The 27,004-nt window shown below is 35.9% G+C and overlaps 1 protein-coding gene across 1 annotated transcript in view; it reads left to right on the top strand.

Annotated features, from left to right (window-relative positions):
• LOC141846162 (uncharacterized) overlaps nucleotides 1-22,236 on the top strand; it is a 34,498-nt gene extending 12,262 nt beyond the window's left edge. Inside the window, exons 2-5 of the mRNA XM_074734161.1 lie at nucleotides 4,220-4,376; nucleotides 6,253-6,303; nucleotides 21,619-21,711; nucleotides 21,939-22,236. Coding sequence (XP_074590262.1) covers nucleotides 4,220-4,376; nucleotides 6,253-6,303; nucleotides 21,619-21,711; nucleotides 21,939-21,995 — 358 coding nt within the window. The 3' untranslated portion in view covers nucleotides 21,996-22,236. The remainder of the gene's footprint in view (nucleotides 1-4,219; nucleotides 4,377-6,252; nucleotides 6,304-21,618; nucleotides 21,712-21,938) is intronic.
• Nucleotides 22,237-27,004: the final 4,768 nt, after the last annotated feature.

Below are 27,004 nucleotides of genomic sequence, written 5' to 3'. Positions count from 1 at the left end.
ACTAAAGGGATACCATTGCTACTCTTCTAAATTACATTGTCTTATGTTTTCTAATTTCACCTTCTTTGACCCCTCATTCTTTACAGGCTCCCCATCTAAAGTCTGTGATTGAGATGCTCCTAGTTCCTGTGCTTTTATCCATTCTATTTCTTCTCTTGGTAGATCGCTAGCACTTGATGTCATACACTGCACAAGCTAAGCTTGTTGTGAAGCTAGCTTATATACAAAAACCAACATACCTTTGATTATGTACAAAAAGGGCAAGCAATGTAAAAACACATATCAAGCAATAAGAGTAGAAACAATTATGAAAAGGTAATTCTTTTTTTTTCCAAAGATTTCATGATTATATCATCTACTTCATAAACTTAATTATGCACAAAGTTCTCTTGGTAGATTGCTAGCACTTGATGTCATACACTGCACAAAGTAAATGTGATGAAACAAACAGGAAACACCTAACTCAAATAAAAAGAAATCCTCCAATTTGACCATTTCGACACATACATAACCTCAGAATGCACTCTTATGCACTATCACACTCAATCTACAAGAAATGCATACCAACTCTTAACTACAACTTCAATCATGAAGATAAAATCATAGAAGAACCCCATATCACTTGGAGAAATCCTCGGCTAGTTAGATACTAGAAATATAGGTTATATTAATTTTCCCAATTTCTTTTCTGTTTCAATGGTAACATTCCCTTCAGCATTAAGGCATCCACATCTTTGTTTGAGAGAAAAAAGGACAACCATATAATCCATTGTAATCTGAGTACAATATTCCAGTAACTCTTCTAGCTCTTCCAAGTTCCTTGTCTCACATTTGTGACAATACCAACTATTAATATACGATTTTCTGACAACCCTCTCAGCCAGTGTTTTGTTGTGTGCATTGTTGTATACTTTTTAAACCTGCATGCCTTTGCATATAAGGTCACCATCCTTTACAAAACATTCAACCTTCAAGAAACAGTTGACAACCTTATTAAATATCATTTCTACAAGAACAATTCCTACATCATCTTCCTTTCCTTTGCAATGAAGCGAACTTCTACTTTCATGCCTTTTGGAATAGTGGCCAGCAAGTCACCTCTCCTTGATCGTCAACATCTTCTGAGCAAGCAAGGGAGATGAGGGCCTTGAGATCATAGGTGAGTTTGGAAGTGGTAGAAGTGTCACTTGTTGTCCACTTTCATTGGTGCTCCTCGTGCGAGGATAGGGCAGCAGCGAAAAGGGAAAAGTGGTGGGTGGAGGCCTGAGTTTCTACATAAGAGAGAGAGAGAGAGAGAGAGAGGGAGAGAGGGAGGGAGGTACTCACCTACGAGAGAGAGAGAGAGAGAGAGAGAGAGAGAGGGAAATAGGAAGAGACGATGGTGGTACTGCTTGTGATGAAGAGGGAAGAAATTAAAGCACTGGAATGGGAAAAACAAATACTATAACACTAGAGCCTCCGCCACTATATAGTAGATAGCACATGACTTCGTTGCACAAATGACACCATTCCTCTCCAATCTAAATCTACCTATTGCTTTCCAAAAAGATCATAGTTGCTCTACCTCTCATTTTATTTTTTTATTCCCTATCTTATATGCTTCACATATCTATTTTGCATTTATTTTTTCTTTGACTTCCATTCTATTCCTAAGACAGATATATTGAGGAAATACACGCACTACATTCTAATACCTCTTTATGCTTGCAAGTCTACAACATATTACAAATGGGTATTCATGGTGAAAATATAAAATCACCTATAGGCATTGTGACTTGGTCTAAGTCTTGGTTAGAGGCTAAGAGATATACTTAGGTCCAAGGATTAAAATCTCGTGCCGAGCCGGTCGAAACGGGCGAAACATTTCGTTCCGCCCGCCGACCGGCACTGGCACGAGCCGGCACCAGCACAGCCGCCGGAGTAGTCGCCCGACCCCGGCGACCGCACCGGAGTGATCGCACAACCCCGACGGCGGCTCCGGACTAGTCGCGAGAACCTACGGCCGCCGCACCCGAACGGATCGCAGAGCCCTCCAGCGCGGCCGCGGGGTCGCACGACCACGGCGGCCTCGCCGGAGGGGTCGCGCGACCTCAGGCCTCGCCGGAGGAGTCGCGCGACCCCTCCGGCGCGGTCGCGGGATTGCGCGACCTCGCGTGCCGAGATCACGCGCGTCGGGGGAGGGAGGAAAAGTTTGGATTTTTTAATTAAAATGTTAATAATTATTTTAATTAAATCCTAATAAAATTATATAATTAATTATATATGTTATTTATTTTATTTAAATTCTAATAATTTTTTATTTATTTTCTCATCAACTCCTAACCTAAATAAATAATCAACCCTAACCTAAATAAATAATCAAATATATTTTTTAAAATTCTAATATATATAAATTTATTTAAAATTATAATAAAGTTTTATATATTCCTAAAACCTTCTAGGCCGCGATGCTGCGACGGCCTCCACGGGCTATTACAGCGGCAATTTTTTTTAATTTTTTGATTTAGTTAATTTTTTATTTTTTAAATATATATTTTTTTTAAAAAACAAACTATTATTAATAGTTATAAAATAAATAATTTTAAAAATTAATAATATATTTATAAAATAATTTAATTTTTAAAAATAATTTTAAAATTAAATATAAATTTAAAATAATCTAAACTTTTAAAGAAAATATAATTCTTAAACATTTCAAATAAATTTTTTAAAATTAAAAATTTACAAATACATTCAAAAAAATAATTTAAAATTTTTAAATAATTTTATAATTATTTTTAACCTTTCAAATCATTTTATAAATTTAAATTTAAATTTTAATTTTAAGAGAAAACATTGAAATATAAATTCAACATTTCAACATATAAAACATATTTAATAATCAAATATTAATAAAATTAATATATATTTATATTTAAAATTTAAAAAATACCGAAACTATATCGGCACGGCACGATACGATACCGAAACCGTATCGTTCCGGTCCGGGACCGAAACCTCGGCACGGGTCGAGATTTTAAACCTTGCTTAGGTCTATAGAGTAAATTACCTAGATATCTTTTACTTGTAACTAAGATTGCTTCAGTCCAATTGTTCTTAACCTTGGTAACTATATTTCCCCCTTTGCCAATTGGATATCAAGAATGGAAGAATACTTTTCTCCATAGTAACCCCATGAAAAAGGTACACATGGAATAATTGTTGGGTTTGTTGCTTAGGGATAATGATCTTATTATATGAAATTAGCTAGACTCTTTCAGTTTGAGATCACTAGAAGTCTCTGATGATTTAATATTTTATGTTGGGAAGTAAAGTCTCTTTATTGCCTTCGCAAATCATATTGACTGAGTGTGATTGGTTAGATTTGAGGGTCCATATTGTGATAAGTTTAAGGTATCTTTTATTGGTTCCTAAAAAATGCTGCAAGGAAAAGTCTCTTTGTATCAAGATTGAAGTCACATTCTAATTGGGTAGGTTCTCCCATAAATAGAGTATGAATATTGGGTTATTTCTTATTTTAAGAGATAATTTCTTAGAAGAGCAAGGAGCACATTGTCATAGCTAGATTGAGTGTAAAAGTAAATGTATGATTATGGCCATAGTTGTATGAGAGCTTATTTGGGATAAACAATTGATGACTGAGTTAGAACCTGGTTTTAAAGAGACAACAAACTTTTACTGTGACAATCAAGCCATTATGCACATAGTCTCCAGTTAGTATTCTAGGAGAGGACACAAAGATTTAACTATACTTTGTCAAAGAGGAGGAGGCGGAGGTGACGGAAAGAAGTTGGAGTCTATTAAAATTAACACTATTTATCAACACTAATTAGAATGTTTTCTAATTAAATCCTTAGGTCACAAGATCAAGTGCATCAACAAGCTAGGGTTTTCATAGCTTTGAGCCACCTTAAGGGAATGTTAGGGACCTAAATATCAGTACTAAGGACCTATATTTGAATAATAAATATTATAGGGATTAAAGGTGTAATATTATGATTATATATATATATATATATGTGTGTGTGTGTGTGTGTGTGTGTGTGGAAGGAACTATTTGAAATAATTAACCCTAATCTTTCTTAATTACATGACTAAATTTGTTTTACTAGATAATCGAGAGCTGATATGATTTTTTGATGTTAACGTATATTGTAGTTTTAAATTTCTAACTTAGAATTTAGTGTTGTGTTAAGCATTCTCCATCTTAGACATGCAGGTATAAGGAAAAGAGATGGGACTCCAAAAGGTTGCTTGGATCTGGTGGAATGCCTTCATCACATTCAGCAACTGTGGTAGCTCTTGCTGTGGCTATTGGTCTTGAACAAGGCACCGGTGGTTCTTCATTTGCTCTGGCTGTAATTTTAGCATCCATTGTATGTATCGTGCTGATCATTTATTTTTTCGTTCAAAATTCTTTATTCTAGTGGACAATTAGCAATAAAATTAATATCTCTCTTTTTTTAAGAAAAAAGAATTGATTGTTGTCATGCTTGCTATTACAATTTCAAGTTGATGTCTTGGTGTGGTGTGGTACCTGGTTTGGGCTTGGGTTCGGTTCATGATCTGGCTACCAAGATATACCCCTCAATGTACATGTGTATTTCATGAAACTGATATGTACCTCCTATAGTCATCCTCGTCACTGAAATTTTAAAACTATGCTGGTTATATATTTCTCTTGCAGTTTCCAACTTCACCATTCTTATGAAAGTAGCTGTCTCACATCACTTGGTTGTGCACGGACTTATGCTTTTTGAAGTAGGTATTGAATGAATTAGATAACGATGACAGAAGTTGTAAACAAAGGACTAAGCATAGTTAAAAGGTTAAAAGTTTGTGCCAGTCTACATAGGCAATATGCTCTGTTTCAACTGTGCATCAAAATCAAAACCAACTAGCACCAGCGAAAGTTACAAGTTCTTCTGCCCATCCCGTCTATGCTAACTGTGCCAAGCCTATGTATGTTTATACTGGGCAATACAAATTTAATTTTGGCCATAAGAACAAGGCAAACTTAAACCCCATGTAACCAAATTTAAGTCATTCAAAATTCAAATCAAAAAATCAAACCCAGGTCAATCCAATTTCAGAAAATACTTAATTAAAATTACAACTTGGGTTAATTAGAGATTTGGATGTGACAATAATTGTATATTTTAAAATATTAATCATATAATAAAGGTGCCTAATTGTATAGATTAGTTTTACATTAAGTAATTAATGCAAGACTGTCATTCTAATAAGACATTTGTATAAATACTCTTTACTAGTAAGGTATATATATTATTGTTTTTAGAGTAATCAAATTAAATGAAAGGGATCAAAGGGCGTCCTCAAGTAGGGCTGAGTATTTAGTTAAAATTGAACCGAATCGAACTGAATCAATTGAAATCGAACCGAACTGAACTAAATTTTTTCAAACCGGTTGAATTTTCAAATAAAAACCGAACCGATAAAATATCGGTTAATTCGATCAAAAATTGAATTAACCGAAATAATCAATTAGTTAGTTCACTTACTTAAGAATTTATCAATTATTGTTTTTATTTCGATTAATTCGGTTTAACTGAATAAGGAATTTTAAAATCAAAACCGAACCGAATTAACTCATTTTTTTAGAAAAAAATCGAAATTCCAAAATAACTGAATCGAATTTTTAAATTCAATCGATTTGGTCGTTTGTTCGGTTTAACCAAACTTTTGCTTACCCCTATCTTCAAGCTAAAACCATGTTGGCACTGTCTGACAGTGCTAATATGTGTTGAAACGGCATGGCTCAACACCAGGATGATGTCATTCTAGTTGATATCCACATTGGTATTGAAAATTTAAACCTTGACACTAAGTAGAATATTCTATTTAGCTATGTCTCTTTCTGACAGTGTCAAAGCATTGGAAAAAGAATAGCAGCAAACAATTACTCGATTTTTTCTATCTCAGTGTCCTTTTCATATCCACCCTCAATTGTTGACCTAATTTAAGCATCACCAATAAGTAGTGCACTCAAAACCAGGCAGCCATGTCTGGCCACTACTGAGGTCTGGATTTGAAAGAAAGCATTCATGAGGAGAATCACATAAGTCGAACCAAATTAGTTATTTTCTATATCCACATTTCCTTTTTCTCTTGATTGATTGGTAGATCCATCTAGTATCATATTTTATGAGCATGTTTGACTATATCCCATCATTCTCTTTGTACAAGTTCATTGAACCACAGAGACTGACTCAATTATTTACTATTCTTCAGGTTATGTATGATGCATCTGGGATTAGACTGCATGCTAGTCGACAAGCTGAGGTGAATCTTGAAATTATCTATACTTTTTTTGTATTTAGTAAATGTTTAAGAATGTTGAGGGGTATAAGTTTAATCTCGCATCTTCTTTAGGGCATTCATGATCTATAGGTTATAACAGTTCGCTTGTGAATTCAATGGCAAACAATTGGAATGGTAATTTTGATAGTGAATACACACATAGCAATGTTATGGATATGGCCAAGAAGATAAAGTACATTTTGAATATTTTCCTCTTTATTTGATTGCGTCCTTTAGGTGTAGTCGGCATTTTTTTGTTTTATCTATTGACATTGATGATTCTTCCTTCAGTACTTGTATTTCACCACATTGCTCACAAAGTAAGAACCAAAAAAAAAAAAAAAAAGGACGAATCTTTAAGTGCAAAAGTTTGCCTCCCTAGTGATTTGTTTGGTTGCTTACATATTCAAGTTTGCTTCCATGTTAGCACTTTTTTGAGCACACTAAGGTCCTTAAGAAAGTAAAAATGATAATGTCATCAAAATTTTGAAATTAATTATGGAAGATCTATAACAATATAGAAATTAAGAATGAGGAAAAAGATATTTATGGCTAGGAAAAGGAAATGTAGAGTTTAATTCATATAAGATGCATAAAGATGAAAACCAAATGATTGTTATTGATAATAATGCAAATAAGGAAATTGGAACAAAAGACCTACACCTACACTATTAAATTAGAAATTTAAGGAAATCTTGTTTTAGTGATGGAAAATTAAGTATAAGAATCATAACTTTGTTTATAACATTAGTCTATGAGATCAAATGGGCTTGGATAAATTTTAAAGAAAATGATGGTGGGTGAAAAGTGGATGTTGAAATGATTCCTATTAAAGCGAAAATGTGTTTAGGAGATCAAGGTATAATTTAGTCAACTAAGAAGATAAGGATACAGTAGGTAATCTAAGATTACATTAATTAAATCTATTCTTTCAAACACCTACAAAAATTAAGTTCGTCTTTTCACCAACTTTTATGTCCTTGTCATCTGTGAAGATTTCTTAACCACCATGAAACTGTTGGAGACTCCTATTGGAGCAGGTCATGGATGAGATGTCTGCTCCTTTATCATGAGAAGTATAGGAACTCGTCTATCCTCCTATTGACGTACCCCTGTATCTTTATGGTTGGGTATTTATAGTTAAATATATTTATAATGGTAAAAATTCACTATGATGTTGTGGGATAATCGGTATGCTTGGATGCAATCTTCAGACTTTTCAGTTATATAAAATATTTATGGTCAGAACATGATGAATTTTAAGATTACTCTATATTATCAAAGGTTGGTGAGACAAATCATTATTTCACAAGTTACAAGGCCATCTTTTACAACTGATTATGGGTTAGTTTGTCTAGAGGCCTAATAATTGTCATTGTGAAACAACAGTGAGAATCATTTAGTATAATCTAAAATGAAAAGTTTACAAGGAGCATGGATAGTAAAATGTCAATATGTTTAATGCCGATTTTGTTGGACCTAGTATTGCCAGAATATCCATTACGAGATTCTATCTTGGAGAAATGTGAAAAAGCAAAAAAAAAGCTAAATGAGGTAGGATGAAGTAGTGTTGAAATAGAACATAGGGTAATGACACATGCAACATGTGAGATATTGTGGATTTGTGGATAAAGGCCTTTCTTGGGGATCTTGGCTTCAACATAATAAGACTAATGAATATAACACTGGGAATTAGTCAACCATCAAGATTGCAAGCAATCCAAACACCAAAAACATTGAGGTAGAATGTCACTTTATCTATGATGCAGTATGTCTTAGAGAATTAGTGCTCCATATACTTCTTTGGAAGAACATTTTTATCTAGCCTATTGTTACTTCTCTATATATTTTTATCTAACAAGTTAGCTATGATGGATATCTATGCTCTATCTTTGGGAGTGGTAGATAGAATTAGTCATCTTTAGGTCTATAAATATAGGTACAAGGATTATAATCCTATTTGATTATAATTTGATATGAAAAGTTTAGTAACTAGTCATCAGACTTCTATGAAAGCGGGTCCATGGCTAGCATACACACAAAATCCATTGGAAAGGGATTGGTACAAGATCCACAAATTCAAGTATCAGGTTTTCTGAATCTGAGAAGGGAATGAATCTTTCAATTTTCTGGAGAACAAATGACATAAACTGAAGTTCAAAAAACCTAAATGTTCAACAACTCCAGCAGCTTGAACACATATTCAACACAGTTAGATCTATATCATAGTCAGGGCACAAACTTTTCAGAGATAAGAAAACACCAAGAAACCAAAGATCTGAATATTGCATATCAGCTGGAAGGTGTTACCCAGCTACAGATACAACTTTGAAAACGTAGTTGGAATGCATTTGGCTTCAGCTCCTGTAGAACCAGCAGCTTGGTGGAGTGATCAGATTGGGAAATGCAGCTTCAGATACAATTTCAGAAGCCTCCACATAGAATCACAGAGAGCAGAAACCAGTCTTCAGAAGCAAGGCTAATTACTGAGAATTCAGCATTAATCAATGTCCACACCTGATATTAGTGCTTCAACCCCCGAACCTCCAGAATTAATATCCAAGATAGTCACATAAAAACCCAAAATCAACAGTTGCATGTTCCAGATAAACTGTTGACTTTATATTGCAAATCAGAGAGGATAAAAGAAATAATGTTATTGTCTGTCTTGCAAGTCCATCTTCAGCGCAACCATAATTAGACTCTCCCCATGAATGACATACTGTTGCAGTAAACTATAAGTTGACTTCTCAATCCCAACAACTCCCTCTCCATGTGCCTCTTCAATTTTCTATCATGAAATGATATTCCTTTTTATTTATATTCCATATCTTTAAAGCATAGTGGATATTGGTGATTAAGAAATTCCTTGTAGTTTCCACATAGGTGGCCAAATACTGAGAACGAATGCTGTACTTGCATAGTCTGTCCATAGTAGTCAATTAGTTGTGCAATAGGAGAACCATACTATGACAGATAATCCAGGTCCATTGCCTTTAAAATGTACTATTCTGTACCAATCTACCACATTTCTCCAGCAATATTCTCAATGCATTATAAAAACATTTTGGAGAGGAATCCTACATCTGGTGGCCATATAACATGGTAATCTTTATCTAGATTTTCCCTTTTAATGTCAAAAACGGCTTCCTAGGAATACCTAACGAAAGATTAAACTTTCAGCCTTTGATTGAACAAGAAGCAAAGGCACGTTTGTTTGGGAAACTTCATATTGCATGTGTCCTTTGCAATCATGAATCCAACTAAAGTCAGTGTTCTTTTCCATTTTGAATCACATGCTTTATAAAATCAATAGCTTCCTTCCTTAAGTTCAGAAAACTTCTCCAACACCAAGAATAAGATGCAGGAATCTGCACATATGAGTAGTCATGTGTCGAAGTATTTGGAACATGGTTTGAAATCTCATGTCATGCCACTAGCATAGTTCAAAACTCATTTCTAGTTGATACGAATAATTTCTTCTAGGTCATGAGTGTGGAGTATTGTATTATGCTGCCAGTTGAAGCGTGGTGAGATGAATTTAGATATCAAATGTATTTGGCTAGTGATACTTCAACTAATGTTTGGTTTACTTTTAGAATTTATTTTCCTAAAACTTTAGTTCAATTGATAGTCTAATTGTTATTATCTTATTTTTGAAAGTGGACAAGTAGAAGCAAATTATCATCTAAATTCATTTCAGCATGCATTAAAGTAGAAATTTTGATTTATTGGGTAAGTGCAAGAGGATTAAATGAGTAAAATGCCAAGTATGATATTATAAAATTTTATTTTTATTTACTATTTAATTGTTATAGTCTTATTTCAAAAGTAAATAAAATACTTAAAATCAATCTAGATTCATTTAGGTAGGATTATGTGTCAAATCAAACTAATTGTTGATATGATACAATATTAAAGTTGTACCATTTGGATCAAAGATTAACAAAAATGGGCACAAAATGATATGTTAATCCTTAATTTGGAGTTATATTTATTTAACTATGGCTTCATGTATTGATAAAGATTTATTGGCATGATAGAGATTTATTGGCATGATTGAAATTTATCGTTCCGATTGTTGATTGATACTAATACCATGTCAACATAGGTAAATATCGCTATCTCATCTATATCAACGTAGTTTTGGTTACCAATTTAGACGTGTTTGTCTTAGTTGATACCATTTAGAATTGATTGAGAGAGGAAGTTTCTCTTTTTTTTTTTTTTGTAACTCATATGGAGGTAAACAAGTTTATTTATGGAGGTGCAAAGATCCTTTTTCAAATACTAAATGTACTTGAGCATTATTTAGTTTTGGGTATTAGAAAGATATAGGTTGCTCTAGAAACTAATGCTCTCATATGATGTATGCCATCGTTAGTGACATAATTGTAATCCTTGTATTTGTCATGGTTTTATAACTTGTTCTAAAATGTATATCTAAGCAACTTTGTAGTTGTTATAAGCTTATATATGGAGGTAAACAAGTTAAATGAAAGAAGATTATAAGATTAAAATTCAATTGAGTTAATCCTAGCATTCTTCAAATGCATTGAAGCATGTTGATTGCCAGATTGACATGGCATTAAAATAAGGGGTATTGAAATCCTATTTTTCCATCTAAAGTCTAAAATTATTATGGCTTTATCTTAATTGACTTTTTGTGTCATAGTCAGTTTTAACTTTTGCTTTTTGTAGACTATTTTTAGATTGTGTAACAACCCAGACATTGATAATATTTATCATCCAAGATCAGTGGAGTGCTTGAGATATTGGATTATTAGATATTAGATGTATTGGGTTAGCAAAGTTGTAAGTTATGTGTTATGGCTTTAGTCCATTATAAATGTTTTAGCTATAGGGGCTTATATTAAGTAATATGTATGGGTTTACTCCTACATTAGATGTTTTAATTTCAAGGGATTATGCTGAGTCTTATTTAGTTCATAAAAATTCTTGACTTTCAGTTTGTTTTTAGAAAAAAAATAAAGTTATTGAAAATGAAAACTAAAAAAAATATTTATTGCATCATTTACGTCTAGTGAATTTAAAATATCTAAAATAAAGTTCATTTTAATTAGTTATTTTATTTATCTTTTCAATTTCTATTTTCTAGGAAACAGAAAAATATACCTTATAGGTGTCGAGCTATGTCGGTTGACATGGGCAAAATTTGTTGTTTTGCTTGCTAATGGATACACAAGATGACTTTGGCATTGGTGGTGCCATGAAATAACGAAACAAAGAGAAAGAAGAGAGGCCAAGGGAGAAAAGGGAGGATAGGGGAGAAGAGACTGTCGATGACGAAAAGAGGGAGAGAAGGGAAGAGAAGGAAGAAGAGACGGGCGGTAGCAGAAGAGAAGTGGAGAATAGAGTACTAGAATAACAAGCAGCAATGACAGGCGACTAACAGCGAACAAGCAACATCAGTAGGTGGCAACGATTGCCAAAGGAACCAAGAGGAGAGAATGTGGAGAGAGAATAGAGAGGTGAAAATAATTTCTAATTTTTTAGTAATATTACTAATATAATTAATTACGATTCGACTGGAATATCCTATACATATATACTTGGTTGGCTAAATAAATTCAAGTTCAGGTTGAGCCCACTTGCTCCTAATTACTACTCAATAGGCTTTACCTTCATTAAATAAACTTTCACTCGACCCTAAAACATAAAATATTAGTTCAATTTAGCTTAATTAGTATCCTAAAAAAATTTTAAATAATTTAAAATGAAACTTTTAAATAGGATAAAATTTAGTATTATTATCAATGAATATTTTATCTTGTTCTGACTTTTGTAATGTTGGAAGATCATGCAAGTAAGTGATGAGAAAACTAAGATTTGGTGAGATTGTGTTGGCGTTCTTCACCGCGTTTGTTCCTTCTCTCAACTTTGGTTCTAGTGATAAAAATCAGGTAACAATTTAATTAAATGAAAATTTATTTGTTTAAGTAAAAAAATAATCTATTTATTTTTTCTTTTTTATTTTTAATTCATTTTATTGGAATATGGTTGAAGATACATTATGATTTAAAAAATTTTTAACATAACTATATAGAGGCATAAAAATATACAGTTCATTTCAAACAAAATTACATATTTAACAATGAAAGCCTCTTGAGCCTTCGAGTCTGAAATTGCGCCAATATCGCAAAAATTCAAAAGCAAAATATGCCTTGGTTAGAGAGTATCATGGTTGATCTCATTTTCTCGTTGCTTGTTCCAATGTTTTATTGCAAAAGTTGAATAAATTATAAGTGTAAGTCATTGTTAAATGAAAGAATATATAGTTTATGAATGAGTAAATTAAAAAATTAATATTTAATTGGTTGGAAGCATATTTAATTCTCAAGCCCAAGTTGATTAATTTAATTAATAAATATAAATAGAGGAACATACATGCATTAGTAATCTTATTTGTTAGGACCCATGCGAACTAGGAGGGTGAATAACTTCGATCGCTTCTCACCTTGATCTCATGGTCGATTGATTACGCAACGAACTTCTTGAATTAACCTTGATGTCATATGTACAACACCTTGATTTTACTTGGTATCTGCCTTCTTGAGGCAACTAATCCAAGGGTCCACTCTTACGATCTCTCTCCATTAAGAAATCCTCCTTTTCGGATAACATTCGGAGGCACAGAAGTCTCTTACAATCTTGTTCTTATAAGACCACAATAAGAAAAGCAAACACAAATGAAATCAAAAACGACTTTACAATGAAAACTTGCTTTGAATGCTTTTTTGTTACTTGGAATAACCTCTTGTTGATCAGGAAATGCACCAACATTTCACTTTGGAATTTTTAAGAACCGACGACTTCAAATGACCACGAAATCCCTTTTCTAGGGTTGTCATCGAACTGATTTTCTCCTACCAATCGATTGGTCGTCTTATTCACCAATCGATTGTCACGTCGGATCCGATCGTTTAAACCTACAGAATGGTTATTTTGCTTGACCAATCGGTTGCATCAATCGATTGATAGCTCCCAATCGAACTGGCCAATCGATTTCGAACCTTTCTATTCGCTGGTCAGGGTCGAGCAATCGATTGCACTAATTGATTAATTAACCCTATCAATCGATTTCGGACCCTTCTGTTTGTTGGTTAGGGTCGAGTAATCGATTATTAGTCACCAACAAACTCGGAATTTCGGGTGTAGGGTTTGTCAATCGGTTTGCTAACCCTAATTTTAGCTTTTTAAGGTTGAATTTACATCTTACTTGGTATCCGGTTGATCTCAACCTACTAGGACTTCTTCTGCCCAACATTCAGTCATCCGTGACCTGCTGGGACTTTACGTTGTCTAACATCCAGTCAACCTTGATCTATCAGGATTTCCTTTGTCCAACATCTAATCATCCGTGATCTGCTGGAACTTTTTTCATCACCAAGTGTCCAGTTTTCCATAATCCACTTAGATTTTCAGTATCGTGTCAAGTGTCTGGTTAACCTTGATCCACTTGGACTTTTCTTCACTGTCAAGTATTCGGTCAACCTTGACTTACTTGACATCTAACTAACATATTGCTCAAACATCGAAACCGAACTCGAGTCAACTTGAGCTTGGCCAACCCGGTTAATCTTGACCTGAGGGTCGATTGCTAGAGCTGTCAAACGGGTCAACCCATGGCGGGGTGGGTCAACCCACTAAAAACCCATCATATGGCGGAGCGGGGCGGGCCGACCCACCAACTTGGCGGGTTGGAAAATCTCCAAGCCAAATCCCAAGGCGGGTTGCGGGTTAGGCAGACCAACCCGCGGCCTGTCAAAAAATAAAAAAATATTAAAAATTTTAAATTTAGATTATAATTTAAATTGATCAAGTTGAAATTTTTAAGTTTAAATTGTAATTTAGACGAATCAAACCTAATAATTTATTGAGTTTTCTACTTTAATTTTAAAATTTAAAATAAATAAATAAACTTTCTTAACCCATGGGCCAACCCAAGCCAGCCGCGGGCCAACCCACGCGGGTCGTGGGCCTAGGCGGGTTAACCCATTTGAACTCCATGTTAAAATGGGTTGATAAAATTTTAATTCTAACCCGCCTAAATTACTTGGTGGGGCGGGCCAACCCGACGGGCCTAATCCAAATTGACGGGTATATTGATTGCACCAACAATCTTTCCCTTTTTGATGTTTAACAATATATTTAAGTTAGGTTAATTTATTAACCTAACTTCTTTCTTCCTTCTTCTCATGCCTTGAATGAGAGTTTCTACGCCCCCGGGGCATAGGTGAGTTGGTTACGATGCAGCAGAAGTTCGATGAAGCCAGGAAATACCCTCCTGTGTCGTAACCAACTGCACTTTCTTGATTTACCTCCTCACAAATAGTCGTGGGGCCGACCGTGTGAGGCCGCTAAGGTGGCGGATCCACCTTTTTTACAAATGAGAGTTTCTACAATTTTGTAACTTAAATCCCAATTTTGGCATATATCAAAAACTTATTTCGAAAATCCATTCACCTCAAACTTCCAACCTCACAATGGAGGCTCTCTACCTTTCATTTTCTCCAATGCTTAACCTTGAGCATACGCCCATCATCCTTCTTTTCAATCCTTCAATTCTCCCCCTTTCATATCCAACTTATGCCTTTAAGGTGAACCTCCCCTCAAAGCATGCTCCAACTTCTATCATTGTTCTAACAATGATGTGGAGTTCCTAAACCTTTAGGAAATCCTAAAATCTAAGTCATGAGGTTAAAAATTAAATCTTGAATCTAAACCTTTTTTCAAATCCTCATCTTCCCTTTTTTAACATCCTTTTCTCATTTTCATCAAGAAAATCACCTTTGAATACTTATCCAAGTATATCAGAGGATTACGAATAGTTAGGAATCCTAAAATGAGATTTAATGGTTGAAACAAACTTATTTCAGCTAAAAATGCAACTATTAATCGATTGGTAATTGTTACCAATCGATTGGTACCTGCATTAATCAATTGGTAACTGAAACCAATCGATTGATGTCTAAATTTTAAATTTCAATTTCAGACTGAATTTTAAAAATTCATAAGTAAATCTATAATTTTTGAAAAATCATCAAATTTCGTATAGGCATTATTTATGTTAAATACTATCAAGGAAAAATAATTTTTTAAGAAATACATCTTATTTTCAAAAAATGGTAAAAAATTGGAAACCATTAAAAACTTTGATATTTCATTTTAACTTTGTATCAACTTAATCAATGGTGATTCCTATCAACAAATAGACTTTACTAAGTTTTCTAAAATATTTTTGAAATTATTTTCAAAATCAATTTTCAACCATGATTTATGGGTTAAATGCACATGACTTGCGTATTTACTTTCACCATGATTGGTCATGTAAAATTCATATATTTTGATTACACTTAGCTCAAATTGATGCACTAAATCAACATTTTGACTCTTGTTCATCATCCTAACATCTCACTTGTATCTAAAGTATCTCAATGTATGTATAAATCATCCTATGAGTTTTTGTGAGATGAAAATAGATTTTTCCTAAATCAAGGAATCATGCATCTCTATTTAAGTATTCTAAATTTTATCATCCTCCCTAGGATGTCAACTAATGTCATTTATCCTTAATTACACAGAATTAAAATAATGCATATAAATGAGTATGACATATATCAAATACATAACTTTGAAAGAAATCTTTCATAATTTAAATGATGTATGTATAACATGACTCGTATCAAAATATCATAGCAAGATGTAATAAATGATGACATGACATATGATATAACACAAAAAATCTAGTTTTTTAATCGAAGTGTTATCAATTAATCTTTATCTCAAATACACTATTTGACATAAGTGGCTTATCTCTCTCAGTATGCCAAGAACCCATACTTGACATGCTTTATGATCCTATCATATTTGTGTCAATTTGATTAATCTCAATACCTCAAATTTTTATTAGCACACTACAAACTCCTCAAGGATAAAAATCAACTTTTCATTTTCAAGATATCAAAATACCTTGAAATGCTCTAAAATGCCACCTTTACTATGGTTGGGTTAACTAGTCTTTCAATTAAGATTGGTACACCCTATACCCATCTAGTGTGAAGATATTACACTCTTAGTCACTCAATACTTATTGGAACTCCTTGGGTGCACTAGGTAATCACTAAGGATAACTTCTAGAGAAGCCTTAGTCATGCTAGTCTTCTCAAAGTCAATATTAAAGATAACCACCCTTGTAAATTTGACTTGACTCCTAGACTTAGAATTAGTCCATAGCTATATGAAACTCTATGGTATGAAGTCATGCTTTCCTTGGACTTAGGTTTGTATCCCAAACTCCCAAACTTTCTTGCCCTTAAATGATTCTTGCCTATCTAAGTATAGATTTTTCTCTTTGGACCCTTTAACTTTATTTGTCATTTTCTTAAGGATCTTTTCTAACTTATCAAGTTTAGATCTCAAAATTTAATTTTCTTTCTCCAAATCATTAATTCTTCATGATTTCCTTTGATATTTTTTTTCCTAGTCATACGTCTAGTCTTCTTAGGATTTTTGTCTAAATCCTTTCTATCCTTAAGTGGGGTAGTTCTATCATGATATAGTCTATAATTGTCCTTAAAATTTTTATGTTTTCTATTTTCATGATAATTTGCACTAAGATGATAAAATTTATTTCTAATATATTTGTTGTCTTGAAATAAAGAAATACCATTAACTAATGGTACCTCGGATCTTGCCTTAGATGTTCCCCCTTGATATAAGCTCCCTCTTTTATTCTTACTTTAGTGTCTCCTCCTTGGACAATGATTTCGGTAATGCCTTCTTTGATTGCACAAGAAGCATATGCTCCTTGCCTTTACGTATCAAGGTTTCGGTCTCCATTGGCTTCTCCTTCACCTTGGATGTCATCTTAATCTTCTTCTTGATTAATTTTGGATACTTACTCTTATAGTATTCTTTCTCCCTACACTCAAAGCATATTATGTAATTTTTATTTTTAACAATTAAAATTGTTATACCTTCGAGAGTTGAGCTATCTCTGCTCGTAGAGGTGGGATCCTCTTTTTCCTCATTGGCCCCGGATAAAGAGAATTCTTCTCGTTCCAGTGTCAAAGGCCTCTCCCTCTTAATTCTTGAAGTGGATGCTTCTTCAATATCTTCCTCGGATGTTGAGTACCTCTCAACCTCTAAATTATCGTGCTCTAGTGTCAATGAATCTCCTTTGTTGGGCTCGTCTTCATTTTATGCTGATGACAGATCTTCATGGAGCTTGACCAACTTGCTCCATAGCTCATTAACATCTTGGTATGTACCTATCTTGCACAAGATATTGTTAGGCAAAATATTAACTAGCAATCTCGTTACTTTTTCATTTGCCTTAGATTTTTGAATTTGCTTCTCATTTCATTTGTTCTTTTGAAGAGATTTTCCTTTTGTATTTCTTGGAGCTTCAAATCTTTCTATTAGAGCAAACCATTGCTATATATCCATTATCAAGAAATTTTCCATTCTTGATTTCTAAAGGTCAAGGCCTCCTAATCCAAATGGTGGTGGAACTCGAATATCATATCCAAGTCCGTCTTTAAACTCCATTTGACCCCTTCAAAATTTAAGACTTTATATACCTTTAGCTCGTGCTCTGACGAAGGTTAATCCGATGAAGAGCAACCTGACTCTAATACCACTTGCCAATTGTGAGGATCCGTGTGAGCTAGAGGGGTGAATAACTTCGATCACTTCTCGTCTTGATCTTGATTGCGCAGTGGAATTCTTGAATCAACCTTGACGCCACATGCATGACACCTTGGTTTTACTTGGTATCTGCTTCCTTGAAGTGACTAATCCAAGGGTCCGCTCCTACGATCTCTCTCCACTAAGAAATCCTCTTTTTCAGATAACTTTTGAAGGTGGAGAAAGCTCTTACAATCTTATTCTTACAAGAACACAATAAGAAAAGCATTTACAAACATAAATGAAATCGAAAACGACTTTACAGTGAAAGCTTGCTGTAGATGCTTTCTTGTTGCTTGAAATAGCCTCTTGTTGATCCGGAAATGCACTAACACTTCATTCTAGAATCTCCAAGAACCAGCGGTTCCAAATGACTACAAAACTCCCTTTTCTAGCGTTGCTATCGAGCTGATTTCCGCCTATCAATCGATTGACCTTACTCACCAATCAATTGTCACATCGGATCCGACCGTTTAAACCTACAGAACGATTTTTTTGCTTGACCAATCAATTGGTAGCTTCCAATCAAACTAGTCAATTGATTCCAAACCCTTCTGTTTGTTGGTTAGGGTCAAGCAATCGATTGCACCAATCGATTGATTAACCCCATCAATTGATTCCGGACCTTCTGTTTGCTCGCCAAGGTCGAGCAATCGATTGCTTATAATTCTGGATTTAGAGTTTGCTAATTGATTGGTGAAGCTAACCCTAATTTCAGTCTTTTCAAGGCTGAATTCGCATCTTGCCTAGTATCCGATTGATCTCAACCTACAAGGACTTCCTCTGCCCAATATCCAATCATCCGCAACCTGCTAGGACTTCCCGTTGCCTAACATCCAGTTAACCATGACCTATCAGGACTTCCTCTGCCCAATATTTAGTCATCCGTGATCTACTGGGACTTTCCTCATCACCAAGTGTCCAGTCCTCCATGACCCACTTGGACTTTCAGTCTCATGTCAAGTGTCTGGTCAACCTTGATCCACTTGGACTTTCGTCTTGCCAACTTCCTTTTGGACTTCCAATTACCAAGTGTCCAGTTCTTCGTGATCTACTTGGACTTTCTCGATTACTAAGTATCTGGTCTACTTTAATCCACTTAGACTTTTCTTCACCGTTAGGTATTTGGTCAACCTTGACCTACTTGACGTCTTACTAACATATTACTCAAACATCAAAATCCAATTCAAGTCAATTCGAGCTTGATCAATCCGATTAATCTTGAACTGAGGTCGATTGCACCAACATTATTAATTATTAAAAAATTAATTAATTATGATAATAAATAATTATTAATAATAATTTAATTAAATAAGCATCAAAATTATGTGCGATACGTATGGTATTGAAATCATATCGTTCTGATCAAAGATTGAAAATTTGGCACAAATTAAAATTTTAAACCTTGTATTCCTTATGTATTCTATACCATAGCAATATGTTATTCCTTGTCTCTTGTTTCCCACAGGTATAGTTGACAATTACAGCTCTAAAGCGAGTCTCTCTGGACCATCTTTTTAGAATCACGATCCTATTATCAATAAACCAAGGTCTAAACTGTAGATATTACTTTAGATCTTTCTCATTTTCAAATCGGAATATCAGAAATCTTGTAGGAAGGGTAAACACTTCCAAAGCTCCAATTGGCTTCCAAAAAGAAAGAACTTTCTCCTTGATAATGTGGAAGCTAGGATGAGAAGCCCATGAAGTACCCAACTGCAGAGTTCTTCCAGTGAGCATTAAAGCGCATTAAATGCTTGCCAATTTTCTACAACGTTCAAATAGCAGTCGACTGTCCAAGACCAGTCGACTGGCAACAGTCGACTCACCATAATACCAGTCGACTGCCCAGTCGACTCCTGTCTTCCTCTGGCTCGACTGATCTTTCTGTGTGCGTCTGATTTATGAGCAGTCGACTGCTGGCAGGGCCAGTCGACTGGTGAAGCTGAAAAATCACATTTCAGCTTCTCTTGACCTAGACCTCGGCCTTCAAACATCTCCCACAGCCTCATGCCTTCCCTGCACTAGCTTGAGATGCTTCCATCAGCTTCGTCATGTCAAGTCCTTGCCAAGACTACCCACTTGGACTTTTCCTTGCCAAGACTACCCACTTGGACTTTTGCTTGCCAAGACTTCCCACTTGGACTTTTCCTTGCCAAGACTACCCACTTGGACTTTTGCTTTGCCAAGACTTCCCACTTGGACTTTTGCTTTGCCAAGACTACCCACTTGGACTTTCCTTTGCCAAGACTACGCTTGGACTTTCCTGCAAACTTGCATCACACATGTTAGATCACAAGTATTGCCTAACTTCAAACATAGTTTAGCCAAACATTGAAACTCAATGCACTTGGGGCAAAGATTGCACTAACAAGATGCACCTTTGGCAAAGTTCCTGACTGGAAATGTTCAGAAGCAACTTGTCATCACAGATCTGTTATTTAATATTCTGGAGTTTGATCAGATTTGACACCACATGAACCAAAAACAGAGAACTCCAGGTGATGCTATTATGCCTAGGAGAGGTTAACTTCAATGTTTTGGCCCTCGACATTAGAAATGAAATTTCCTACATCTGAAAGAATCTCCTGTAAAACACCATTGAAACAGCCTCCTCCAAAATCTTCAGTCTTTTCTATCTCTTTCTGAGATGGAGATTGGGACTTGAGAAATGGAGAAGCAGCCTGTATTGGTTCATTAATAAAGCCTCTGGAAACCCTTACCCAGCAATCAAGCCTTTGAAGTCTCCTAGGGTTCAAGATCAGGATGAGAAAACACAAGAAACAAAAGAGGATCCCCTCCCAGCTAATCAGAGGTAGGCCAAAAGGCCGCTGGCAAGAAGCAATCAAATGTCTGCCCTTCATTCACCCCATACTCCTCCCTCCAATATTTCTTCCTCAGTTCTGTATGTTAGTTTATCAATAATCAATTAATAGTGTTTGTTGTATGGTGTTCTCCTGCATAGCACTCGGTTCTATTGTATACTAAATACACACACGTACTGTTCTTGGTTTCAGACAGCTTGATGAGACTCAAACAATTGTTAATTACTTCTAATTTCTGTACTTTCTCTCTCTTCTATTGTATACTGAATACATACACATTGTTCTTGGTTCCAAACAGCTTGGTGAGACTCAAAGGGTAATTACTTCTATTTTTTTTACCTTCTCTTTTCTAAGTGTTTAACTTAGATTGTATATCATGTTTCAGAGTACCATTGTATTTTTTGGTGTCATTGTATTTTCTCCAAATGGAAGTACTTAGAATAGAAGTCTATGGTTCCAAGACAAATAACTAAAATTTTATCAACATAAAATGTGTGTTTATTAAGTTTGCCATTATATGTCATGGGTGATATTTATAATCAAGATTCTGTTGCTCGTCAAACATAAACCAAAAATCCTCTACATACATATATGAGCATTTTCCATGTTAAGGAATAATCTTGGTCATCTAAAAACAATATGAAATCAATGCAAGTCTGCCCTTTATTCGAATTTGTGTCAAGCATGCATCCGGATTATTTAGGCTATGAGGATATTTGTTAATAACTACTAAGATTTCTGATTACTCTCATTGGTGCAGTTGCTTAATCAAATAGTATGTGAGTTGCCTCCAGAGCATCCTGTATCTAATCATAGGCCTTTGCATGAACTTCTTGGACACACACCATTACAGGTATGCTACAGATTGATCATGTATTAGTTATATATATTAATATTATTGGTAGAATAACGGAAAATTTGTGTTAAACTTGCTGATTTTCATTATTTAGATTCTCGTGCAGTCTAATTAGTTTTCAATTTTAGCTTGGTTATAGATTTTGCTCTTCTGTAATCTGTTTGTATATTCAACTTATTCATTTGCAGCTATTTGGACTGAGTTTCCGGCTATTTCATATGCAGGTTTGTGCTGGTGCCATCCTTGGTTGCTTAGTATCGCTTTTCATGAGATCACAATAGTTGCACTTCACTAGTTGAAGCCATCTTCACAGTTTGGTCTCTACAGTCTCATTGGAACCTTTTTCTTATATGCACTAGATTATTATCTCAGTTTGTGTGGGAATAGCCGTCATGCTTTATGTGGAACGATGTGAGAATTCTGTCACTTCTGCGAGATTCATTTTGAGACAGAATTACGGTATGCATTAATGTAAAGGCGACAAATTAAATATTTATGCACTGAATAGGTGATTTTATTTAAGTCTTAAGTGCATCCATCGGTAGCCAAATAAAGAGTTTTCCAACTGATTCAACATAGCATCAAAAGCCTTAGCGAAATTACATATTACCATAATTTTTCCAAAAGTTGTTATTTACTTGTAAATAAACTATGCTAAATTACATATTACAATAATTTTTCCAAACCTGTTATTTACAGTAAATGAGGAGGGTCTTCCACAATGTATTGCCTAAATTGGGTAAGTCCCTCATTCTCCTCTGGTGGTTGAAGTTTTGTTAACGTGGTTCTTGGGTCTTCAAATCCAAGTATGGGCATCGCCATTTCTCTAGAGGTTCGAAGATGAGGTCATGGAGAAATAGACATTGTGACACACCTTGGTCCTTGATGTGGTGGAGATAGACAGCGTCTATGTGGCGCATAGAAGTCTAAAGTCAAGATGAGTTGTAAGTCATAAGCTATACAGAGCCAAGTCCGATCAAGATAGGACTGAGTCAAGCCCTTCGAGAGTTAGACTCATGTCTAACTCGGATCCGAAGCAATGACAATATTACCACTTAGCGTTCGACTCCTGACTCTGAGTCTTCTCACCATTTGGTGCTCGACTCTCAACTTTGGTTCTCCTATTCCACGATGTCAAACTTTGAGACCCCGACCATTTGGTGTCTGACTCCTTACTCCAACTCACTTGTTCCATGATAGGGCTGGATCGGTACGATATACCGAAATTTGTATACGATACCGTATACCGTACCGAAAATTTCGGCATAAAAAAATCTATACCGTTACCATACCGAAAATTCTGTATATCGAAATTTCGGTATTTTCGGTATACTGAAATACCGAAATACCGAATTTTCAGTATATTACACCGAAAATATTGAAAATTTTGGTATACTGATAATTTCGGTACGGTATTATACCGAAAATGTTGCTATACCGAAATACCGAACAATAAAAATTACGTACCGTTACCGATACCGAAAATTTCGGTACGGTATAATACCGTACCAAATTTTTGGTATACCGAAATTTTCGATATGAACGGTAAATATCGATATGGTATGTGTGGTATACCGAAAATTCGGTATTTTTTCCCACCCCTATTCCATGATGCCCCATGCTAAGACTCCTCTCACTCGATACTTGAGTATGGAGGATGAAATCAACCAAGAATGTGGTGAACATGGGGTGACACTATTAACGAAAAACGTGGGCCATGAAGTGAGGAGGATGCGGCACCCCTTCAACCTGAACATGGGGGAAGTGAGGGTCATGGGTGTCACCTAGTCTGCCAATGAGGTAGTATAAAAAGAGATATGCTCCCACAAGCACAAGTATGTGCACACAATTCCAACCACTTCTTTTCTATTATATTTTTCCTCTCTTGACTCTCCAATCACCTGATTCTAACTTAAGCATCAGAGAGGTTGTACCAAGGTCTGTCTTGACCTCCATTCTAACCTTTCTTGATTATTATAGAGATTCCTTGGAGATAGCGCATCTCCAGTCCTGTATGACTCGCTTTGAAAATCGCTGACTTGTCACCAGCCTCCTTATTGGTGGTTCCCTCCTCCTTGATCTCAGACCAGATCAAATTGATATCATCTGTGAGAATCTGAGCTGAGACGTTGAGATGTGAGCCACTGGAAGAACTCAAGATAATCATGACTCTACTAGCAAGAAGGGTTGGGGTGAAATTATCACCATGATGAGAGAAGACTTCAACCAGCTCATTGCAACTATTGTGGAGGGGATATTGCAATGACATATTCGCTTCCGGCCCTTGCTCTAGTACCTTTGGCTCCAGCCAAAGTACCCTTAGGGAGTACCAATGGTTCCTCTAGAAGCACCTCCGATTCTGGCTACGACATTGGGCAAGGCGTCAAGTTAGGAGGAACAATTTAGGGATTCCATAGCCTAAGAGCTGTTGATTGGAAAACTTAACAAGGGCAAAGCACCCCTACTAGTAGAAGAAAATAATGCTCGAGACACTCCTTTCTCTTGGGATACCCTTGAAGAGGAATTATCGTGTCATTTCTGTCAGCCACAACTCAGAGAGTACATAAGTCCTCAGACCTAGAAGACCACTTGTACAAATTCGAGGATGCCTCCTTGTTGCACTAATATATAAATTATGTCAAGTGCCGAGTCTTTCTGACAATTGTCTAGATTGGCCCAAAGATGGTTTAACCTATTCCCACCCGATTCCATCTCTTCCTTTGGCGAATTCAGTGTCTCCTTCCTGCATCACTTTGCCAATAGCAAACGATACCACAAGACCACTTTCAACCTCTTCACAATGAAGCAAAATACTCGGGAGACACTCAAAGAATATATCCAATGATTCGACCAAGTCATCCTAGATGTTCCCTCAGGCACTTAGAGATCCTTACGAGTGCCTTCTCCCCAAGGACGGTTAGAGGAAGATTTCTCTAAATCTTTAATGAAGAGTCCTCTAACTAAATTTGACATCCTTCTTGGGTGAGCTGAGAAATACATTAACTTGGAGGAGACTCAATTCGCTCGTAAAGGCAAGGCCAATGCGCAAGTACCCGCCTCCACTTGGCAAGCTAAGAAGGCTCCGCATTAGCCTCTTTGGAACCAAGTACCTCACCCAATCCTTAGTTATGCCCCTTCTCGCAGGGGAGAAAAGGTACAAACTATGGATAAGGTCTCAATTACATTGATTGAGCAAAGCCAACACCCTACTGAAAATTGCTCGATTCTGTGCCTTCCATCAGATGCATGGTCACTCTACCTATGAGTGTAGACATCAATGCCAACCGGAAGAAGATCACCACCAACATCATGAAAAGCCCTAAACTAGGTGTCACGATAGGGCTTCAAATTAGAATTTATAGATTTTATCGAAAACCCGCGATAATTGCAAATAAATGAAAGTATGGGGCCTCGAGTCGTGTTTTTCCAAGGACTAGTAGAAAATCGCCTAATTTGAGCTTGGGAGTCGTGTTTTTGGGGTTTTCTAATATAAAATGGGGTTTTTGGGTTTTGAAATGAAATGCCAATTTAAAATAAATAAAAAATGCAATTCCTTATCTAAAAATTGAAACTATCAAAGTGAACCTAAAATGCAAGCTAAACTCTAATGCAACTAAATGAATGATTGTATCAGTTAAGTCAAAACCTAAACCAAGCTAACCTAAATGCAAATTAAATCAAACAAATGGAAACCTAAACCCTAAACTTAAGCCTATCAAAGTTGAAATGGCACGGGAGAGTTGGTTTTGGCACGGAACAGTGTCACTTTGTTCCGTTTCAATTTGGCACGGACAGAAACATCAAAACTATCAGACAACCAACAGAAATTGAAGTTAAAAGAACATTAAATGAAACTAAACAAAATTGACTAACAATAGGAATCAACAACATGGAAACAATTCAAGGTTTAGCTAACAAACGAGCTAACTGAAAATGCAAGCAAAATAGCAAAATGCAGTAAACTGAAGAACAGAAATCAGAAATTCATCCCAGCCTATCGTTTCTTCGTGCTTTCTCAGTTTGGTGTCAAACAAGATGCCAAATTCAACAATGTTGGTTTCGACAACCCTCTGGAAGCTACAAGGTGGTCGTTGGTCTTGTTTTCTTGCATGCCCGAACCCAGAAAAAACCGAAGAAACCCTCTTCTGGCTCAAACAGAGCTCGGCACGAAGCTGGTTGGAGCTGCAAACTGGAATTTCCTCCTTCCCTCTTGCTCTGATGGAATCGCTGGTGATGTGAATGTGCTCCGCGGTCTTCAGAGAACCCCTCGTCACCGCGCGGCCTCGGATTGATCAGCAACTCGTCGGAACAACAAGGAACAGAGGACTGCTGCGCCGGAGAAACCCTCGCCGGCGCTTGGCTTCTAGCTGCTGAATGCCGCCCAACGGACCGGTTCTAACCTCTTCAAGGACCAAGGAACACGAAGGAAGCGAAATGGAGGAACGGGGCTGGCCTGGGAGTTACGGTGGTGAACAGAGGTGTTGTCGCGGTCGCGGTTCGGGAACGAAGATGAACAGTGGCGGCCAGCCACTGTTCACTGATTAAAAACATGGTTTTATACGCCAATCAACCAATTAATCTCAGCCCTTGATTTCGGAATCCAACGGCCAGAACTGATCTAGGGCTTTAGGGCAGTCTAGGGTTTGTGAAAAATTGTGAAATTTTGATCAGGCTCGATCCGAGTCGTGTCCTCCATGTTGGCTTGATCGATTTGACAACTTTGACTCGATTTGACTCCGGTTGAACTCGAGTTGGGTCCGGTTCAAGCCCTAAAATCAATTAAAACCAAATTAATGTCAAAATTCACCATTAAATCACAAAAATTATAATCAAGCCTCAGATTATGCAATATATGACAATTAAGATCAAATCTGTAAAATACCGAAAACTTAAAGGGCTTATTTGTAAATAGGCTTAAAGGGTAATGGGTTATTGGTTTAGAGGATATAGGCTTATCGGATTCTGACCCGTTAGGAAATCCTATAAGCTACAGAAACCCCGACTTCCTCTCCCACATCGCGATCTCCGCCTCTTCTTTCTGTTGACGCTGACGACGAATTTAATTGTTGGAATGGGTTGTTGATGAGTTGACTTATCTTAGGGTTGATTTTATCTTGTGGGTAGTAGTTAGTATCGATCGGTTTGATACCGTAAAATTTATCGGAATTAATCTATTAAAATATAGGTTAATTATAGTGTTGTATTAGTAAACGTTGTGTTGTTGACTGTTGCAGGACCTTGACTATTTGGTCCTATTACACGGAGTTTATACTTTTCTGGGGGTTCTAGC

The sequence above is a fragment of the Curcuma longa genome, chromosome 15, assembly GCF_044706935.1.
Source record: "Curcuma longa cultivar G26 ecotype Majalengka, Jawa Barat chromosome 15, ITB_CL_G26_1.1, whole genome shotgun sequence".
Classification (NCBI taxonomy): Eukaryota; Viridiplantae; Streptophyta; class Magnoliopsida; order Zingiberales; family Zingiberaceae; genus Curcuma; species Curcuma longa.
This window is presented reverse-complemented; position numbering and strand designations above follow the sequence as displayed.